Consider the following 8,164-nt stretch of genomic DNA (forward strand, 5'->3'; position numbering starts at 1 on the left):
TGAACCACTCATATTAGTGTTAAAATGTTGTCAAATTTTATTATTAAAATATTATTGTTGATTTAATATGGCTAAACTCTTTTATTAGAAAGGATGAGAAAGTAAATTAGACATTTAAAAAAAAAAAAAGAAAACTCACAAATACCTAAACATACAAAACTTATATCTTCGTCCACCCATGACTGCTTATTTATGCCAAACGAAAGACAACATTACTGCCCTGTCAGAATAAAATATTAAATTACAACTATCACACCTAATAAATAAAAGTATATTGAAAATGTTAAAATTGTAAAACACTTTTGTCTTGTTAGCTGAACCTTTTCCACTGAAAAATTGTCGCCGGCTCTTAATTGAATTTTAACATGAATTCCTTCCCTTGTTGAAAGTTTGGTGATGTAAAATGGGTCCCTATACAAAATATCGTACATACTTAATATCAACTGCCATACAAATATATACACACAACGTCAACATTTATTATATTAATAAGACGAAGATTGTTAATAGCTTATTTCTTTTGATATATTCTTTTAATAACTTTCTCACGAACGATTGCGAATATATAAACACACAAAAAGTGATAACTGCCATTGACCACAGACAAAACCTTTTTTTTCCCTTCTTCTTGTGTACATCTTAAAAAACTCGATCTTTCACAAAAGCAGAAAATGGGAAAGACAATAATGAAGGAAAAACCTTTTTCCACCACCTTATATAACTTTTATTTCCAATATCTATATTTTCTTCTTTTCTTTTTTGTTTAATTTCTTTCTTTCACGACTTTCCCATCGTCTTTTCTCTCTCAAAGTCTCTGCCTCGCGTGACTTGGTGCAGTCCCCTAATCCTATTTCACATTCTCCATCCAACCAACCAACCACAAACCATCGAAATTCACACTTCAATCATGACAGCCATAAACACCAATTCACCCATGTTCGCCCGTATCATTTAAGCCTCATCATGCATTCCACATAACTTCTCAACAAACCCCATTCAATTATTAATTACACGCCCAAATTAAAAGGTTTTTTTTTTCTATTTTGAAAAAGAAAATTGATTACAGCCTTGCTCTTTCTCACGAGAAAGCAGCAACTTTTGATTACAAACGCCTGCACCACAATATTATAATTTCATTAATTCAAATTAAAGGAAGCAAAGAAAGGCGGTGCAATATGATTAACCTAATCTAATCTTAGAAGTAAAATCCAAGCATCATGCGTTTGATAACAAAGCCTCTTCATCGTCGTCATCATCACCAGGGTGACTTGCATGAAGTTCCTTTATCCATTCAAACGTTCGACGACGTGACGTAACCTTCTTTCCCTGCTTTTGCCTCTGCTTCTTCAACTCCACCACTTTTTCTTTCGCGGCGTGCCTTATGCTTTCTGTCTTGTTGCTACTTTTACCACCACCGTTACCACCTTTTATCATGACCATGTTGTTCGATTGCACTGTTTGGAAAGAACAATCACAACCACTCAATAGACCACCGCCTTTCCCCACTAACTGTTTCAAAACACCATCATTTCCCTTGTTCCTGTTACTTCTTTTCACACTTTTCGCACTGTTGTTGCTGCTGCTGTTGCTACTACTGTTGCGACTGACACAGTTTGATCTGTTGCGAACCTTCAGGTCTTGCAATCCTATCTCGGGAGCAGGGACCACACCCAAACGGAAAATTCCCCATGCTGACGTTGATTTTCTACCTGGGTTACCCAAGCTTGATAATTGTGTTGGGGTGGGTGCCCTTAACTGAGGCTTCGGACTTGGGTGCATATGAAACTGGTTTCGAATTCTGGGCTTCGTTCTCGGAGGTACTGTTGTAATCTTTTTTGTGGTGGTGATGGTAGCGGAGCTAGCGGTGCTAGTTGATGAGTTTTGGCTTCGAAGACTACTGCTTCTACTGCTACTGCTACTGTTACTCGGAAAATCCAAGGATTCGTTGATAAAGTGCTTACCATAATGTGGTTGAGATTGAGATAGTGTGGCTAATAAGCCAGCCTCGGAGCTGAAGGAGACACGCAATGGGAGGATTTGGCCTTTGAAGAAAACTTCATCAGCCGCACACATTTCGGGTTGTTTGGAAAAGGGAGCATCCCAGGAGCGGAAATTGAATTCCTCTTGAGTTGCTTCGTTGGCAGCAGAGCGTTGTTCTTGGAGGCTCGGTTGGTCGTTGAGGTTGATTGGAAGATCGGAAAGCGACAATGCTTCTTCTTCTTCTTCTTCTTCTTCTTGTTGAGATTGATCTTCTTCTTGATGGTCTTCCTCTTCTTGGATAGGGTTCCATTTTCCTTGGACGATGTCTGAGGTGGTCATTGAGGAAGGAACAGGCTTGGTTGGAAAGCTGGAAGGTGTCGGGGAAGGATGAATTAATGGGGTTAAGGTTTTTGATAGGGTAAAGGTATTTGAACAGGGTGAGGAGGGTGTGGGCGACAGAGTGACACGGACATTTAGAATATAAAAAGAGGTATAGGAGTGTGGTGCCCAGCACTAAAGTAAGAAATAAAATGGGGCATTGTATCCATCACGTAAGCGACCCGAGCAAATAGGAGAAACGCTTTGGTTTGGACACACATACCACAAAAGACACGTCCAATAAGCTCCTCAGACATCATTAAAAAAACAATATTATGTGATAATCTTCGTAAAACCATATTAAATTAAACAAGTGTGAAATAGAAACCCTCGTTAAAGTTTTTTTTTTGTTGCTTTTGAAGAGCTTGATGGTGTTTAGTGTGAGTTTTTGGGCCTGAGAATTGGCATTTGTAGAGAGAGGACCTCTCTATCTATGTGTGTAGCGTATAGCTGGACTTTAAAGGGTATATATTGTTGTGGAAATGAAGGTCTAATAATATTGTTTTAGTCGAAGTGCGGGTGAGGAGGACCACTGCGCAGTCTGGCATATAATTTGAAATTGAATTATAAAAAGAGTTCAAACACGAAGCCAGTACGTACAGTGCTGCATTATCTTAAAAACATGAGGGTAGGTATTCCTTTAAGTACACTCATCAAAGAAAAGAAAAATGCAGATTGAGATAAAAATAAAGGGTAAAGAAAAGAAAATATTTCACAACTTGTGACCACAAATAGTAACGAAAATGAATTCCTAATATTCAAATTTCAAATAACTAATATGAATTGATTTACCATATTCTAAATTCATATTTCAAAGAAAATCAAATATGTGGTCCAAAATTCAATTTAATATCTACATGAAAGCATTCCACCAAATAAAATCAATTAGAGTTAAAAAATATTAAAAGATGAAGATGTATATCATAAAAACTCAAATTACAATAAAATTAAAAAATTAACTTAGAAATTTGTAAAACCATAATAAAGAAAACAACAAACAACAAAAAAAAAAGTAAATTGCATGATTAGAAAGCAAAAAAGATTAAGGGAAAGAATCAACCAAAACACTTGAAATCCTAGACGTAGTCGGTTGGGAATGGACAGTCATAAGTGAAGCCAAAGGTGAAGATAGTCATAAGTGAAGCCATAGGAGTGAGAGGCTTAACCTCATTCAGAGACACAGTCAATTCTTCTTGGAGATCAGAAGGACGAGTGACTGGAAGATGATGGTGCCGAGTCGGCAAAGGGCAAGATGGGAGAGAAAACAAAATTAGAGTTTTTAATGAGGTAAAAGTGGGATTTTAAAAGTTTGGAGGTACAGTAAGAAAAGAGGGATGCAGGAAGAAATCGTCAGTCTCGTATCCAGAATTCAGAGGCCCGCTCTTCCTTGAAATAGGCCCAATACATCTGGAAAAATGAATTCCAGATATGTATTTTTCTTATTCCATCTAAAAGTCTATCCTAAAAATAGTCGCATTGAAATTTAATTTCCTTTTTTCTTTAAGAGTGTAACCAAGTTAGTTTCCGTTTTTCTTAAGAGTGTAAACTAAGCAAATATATTACACAAATTTGTTTCCCTTAGTTTCTATATTTCTAAAATCTTATTTTCATTTAAGCTAATACGTAAAAAACGAATAAATACAAACACTGTATTGAACTCTCGATCTTTAAAGAAAATTATTTAAATCAAGAGTTAATAAAACAATCATATTAAAAAATTTAATAAATTTTAAAAAAGAAATCAAATCAAATAAATATTTCAGGTGCTTTTTTAAAAGAAAAGGAAGTTCGGATCAGTTGAAACAAAATTAAAGTTTAATGTCTCTATTTATGGATAAAATTTGAGAATAATTAAAACAAAATCAAAATTTGGAGTGGCTATCTATAGAAAATAATAATAATAATAATAATAAACTTTAGTGAGTTTATAAAGGCTTTCTTTTTCCATACGTATTTTTTCAGACGGTGTTCTTCCAATGAAGTTTTGTGTTGATAAACAATTCCAAAAACCAAAATCCTATATAAATAGACGGCGGCAATATTGATTAAAAAAGAAGAAGGAAAAGGAAAGGAATGAATATCCAATATCTCTCGTAGCCTTATAAATTTCCCAACGTAACATAAGTAATTGACAGCATGGAGAAGAAAAGTAGAAACGGAAATTTAAAACGTTTAATAATAGAAATGAGTAAAATGTTATTGAGGTATTGCAGGGTAGGAGGTGGGGTTAACTAAGGAAGTCCTTTGTGATTATTTGCAGCAGTAGCAGTGGCTTGGGACTGAGAGGAAAGTGCAGAACCAGAAAGAGTGGGTGCATCAGTAGCTCCAGCACCACGACCTGTCTTTGGTTCTTGATGGCCCTGCGTCCCATAACCCTGTTGCTTATAATCCTCCAGATCCTTGTATTGCACGTAGGGACTGTCCTTTATCGGAAGCCCTTCAACCCTTTCTTTCTCTGATTCACTCTCTCTTTTTCTATCCTGCTCCATCTTTCTCTTACTTCCTTCTCCGTTTTCAACCTTTCTTTCTTATATAGGATACTTCTATTTTCTACCTCCTCTGCCACTTGTCCACCTCTAACACACGTCCTCTTCCAAACAATTCTCACACACACGTGCCACCTTTACCACAACCTTGCTGTTTCTTCTCCAGATGCTTCTCCACACCACGTGTATTTATTCATATACCCTGTTAGACCAAAAACCAAATTATCTTTATATTTTTATTTAAAAACAACTATAAACGTTGATTATATTTATGCATTAAAAGAAACGAGTGAGTTCCTCTTTTCCTCTAATGCTAAGACAAATTTAGCTCTTCTCTCATTATATGGAATTAGTTTTGAGGATTTAACATTCTTTTCTGACAACTTTTTTCCTAAAATAGTCAACCGTTTCAACCTCCAGTTATTCCTCCGTGGCCAATTCTCATCTGCACTTAATTATATACCTCTTTTCTAAGATTTTGACAAACTCAAAATTTTAGCATTTTAGCTAATATGTGAACTTTTAAACTTTGCTTAGAATAATATTACATTTTACTACTAATATTAATTTACTTGGGCAAAATCATTTCTTTACTTCCCATTGTTTCGATTACATTATTTTTAATTTGACTTAGATGCATAAAATGAAAAAAAAAAACGTTTTACATAGGATATGACGCAAATAAACAATTTTATGTTGATTTATGATATAGAAACTACGAACACAAACAAAAACAAAACATGTTTGAGGGAAGAAAATTACTTGGCAAAGAAAAAACTTTTCAAAATAATCTAACGATGAATAGTAGAAACACCTTCTTAACGCACGACAATAACAAAGCATTGTGTTGAGTAGTGCTGTCAAAATGATTATAATCCACGAGCTGCTGCCTACTACGGGTTTGAGCTGGGTTGAGTTTGAAAAAATACACTTCTTTTATGCGGGTTAGTTTTCAACCCGGCTTACTTAGAACCTCGCTCATTTGGGTTGAACCCGTGGTGAGTTAGGTTGACTCACCAACCTACCTAATTTAATTTAATTATTTATTATTTTGTGTTTCAATATTATTAGTTAGCATTTCTTTTATTATATTGTAAATGGGAATAAAAAAAAAGATGTTTCAAGAGAGAAAAATATTATAGATTTATTTATTTAAGAGTCTAATATTATAAATGGACAAGTGATACAAAAATTATCAATATTAAAAACTTATTTTTGGAGTTTAACATCATTTTAGAGTGAAATTTATTTAGATTTGAATTAAAAAAATATAGTTTTTTTTAATTAAAAAAAACTTATAATTAAGTAAGTCAGTGAGTCAACTTGTTTAACCACCAACCTTTGGTGGGTCAGACCGGGTTCAAAACTTGCTAATAAGTGAATCAGGTTGGGTTGACTCATTAAGTAACCAACTCATGATGGATTAAGTCGGGTTGAACCACTAATTGATTATGGGTGGTGCTGATCTATTACCTGTTTTATTTAAGAAAAAGTATTTTGTTTATTGTCTTATTATTCGTATTTGTGAAAAATACCTGGAGATGCTTAAATATGGGTAGATATTATTAGTATCTCTACGTCTTTTTAAATTTCAAATAAAATTATTTAAAATATAAATTTTGAATAAAAATAATCGTAAATATAATTTAAATCAAATATTTGAATAAAATATTAATGTAAATAAATTGATCTTTTAAAAATAAATGTAATGAATTATATCAAAATATAAATTTTAAATAATTAAATTTTTACAAAATACTTTTGATTTTCTAAGTCTAATAAAAATAATAAAAATAATAAAAATATATAAAATTAAATTTTAAATGATTATTCATTATTAATATTTTTTTCATTAATAATTTTATTTTAGTCACTTAAATTTTTAGAATAAAATACGTACATAAAATTGATTAATAATTATTAGTAAGTAGTGAATATACGAGGATAAAAACTATGGTAATTTTATTTAATAAAAAAGTAATTAAATATATGTGTATATAAGACAAATAACACAATTGAATAGGAAGGATGAATAATATAAGTGACATAATTAAAAGTGAAACAATAAAAATTGAAAGATCTCTTAATTTATATTATATATATATATTAGTATATTGATAAAAATAGTTTTTCTAATTTTAATATATTTATCATCTTAAATATTTGTACACCTAAAAAAGATTGAGACTGTTAAAATATATTTTAAAGATTCGCTCGGTGACAAAATATTCAAAGACAGACATTGAAAAAAAAAACTGAGTAACGTTGTAGGAAAAAATAATAGTGAAAGTCAGATTAAAAAAGAAAGCCGAGCCATAATTTGATGTAAAGAAATGAGTATTACTTCAAGTATAATAGTTTAACATTGAAAGGTTAAGATAAAAGTAAGTTTAGATGTATTGAGTAGTCATTTCAATATTTATAATTTTGGAAGTAACCTGCAACAATTGGAAGAGAATAATCCATAGATCCGTACGTAATCGTAAAAGAGGGGACCAACCAGTGTAGTAAGTGTGTATGTGTACGTAATCGTAAAATGATATTCACATCCCTTAGCCATATTAAGCAGCTCTGAAAGTTACACTCATCTGAAAACACGACACCATATATACATTTATATAAAACAAAAGGTTACGTATAGTATCTTCATGTCCTCTCAGAGTGCTTGAAATCCATTGGCCACTACTCAGTGTTGTGGCTCATGCTTTGCTTAAAGGTTTCTTCATTTCAAACTTTCAATACATCGAATGTAGAAAGAATCTTGTGAATAGTTTCACATTAAAATATTTCCAATTTTCACAATATTGTAACCCAAGTTGTTTATTCTATTTTACAACAAGACTATCTTATTCGTTTCTCATTTCTTGTGTGTTTATTTTAAGCCTGACAGAATTATAAATCTTTATATAAATTCATTAGCTTATATAAAGACCAATTTCATATTAAAATTAATTTAAATATATGTTGATTAACTAATGATATGAAAACCTAATAAATAAATATACCCTCTTTATTTCATTTTTAGTGGAATATATAGTTTAATGTTTGATATTATGACTCTGAAGGCGGTATATTAAGATTTTAAATCGTTTAACATGATTACATTATAATATAGTTTAAAGTCTACGTTCTGATAAATATATTAGAATTTATTTAGTTTATTATGTTACTTTTATTAAGTGTTTTTTATTTATATACTTGATGTTCTAAATATAGAAGTGTAGAAATGTTTTAAGATGTGTGTTATATAATATATATAAAAAGTTAATATTCTCGGACTAGTTATGACTAGATGTTTTATTGAAAGTTTATCGAATAAA

General features: G+C 31.8%; 2 protein-coding genes across 2 annotated transcripts; both read right to left on the reverse strand.

Moving 5' to 3' along the window:
- Positions 1–979: 979 nt before the first annotated feature.
- On the reverse strand, positions 980–2,721 carry LOC124830547 (uncharacterized). Its single transcript, XM_047304303.2, has one exon. It carries the CDS (start codon positions 2,317–2,319, stop codon positions 1,216–1,218), a length of 1,104 nt encoding a protein of 367 aa, XP_047160259.1. The 5' UTR covers positions 2,320–2,721; the 3' UTR covers positions 980–1,215.
- Positions 2,722–4,432: 1,711 nt separating this feature from the next.
- Positions 4,433–4,870, reverse strand: LOC148206783 (uncharacterized). The gene has a single exon (XM_088114766.1). The coding sequence runs from the start codon at positions 4,845–4,847 to the stop codon at positions 4,590–4,592; it is 258 nt and encodes an 85-aa protein (XP_087970892.1). The 5' UTR covers positions 4,848–4,870; the 3' UTR covers positions 4,433–4,589.
- Positions 4,871–8,164: the final 3,294 nt, after the last annotated feature.

The sequence above is a fragment of the Vigna umbellata genome, chromosome 1, assembly GCF_029865625.1.
Source record: "Vigna umbellata cultivar VRB3 chromosome 1, Vumbellata_1.0, whole genome shotgun sequence".
Lineage (NCBI taxonomy): Eukaryota > Viridiplantae > Streptophyta > Magnoliopsida > Fabales > Fabaceae > Vigna > Vigna umbellata.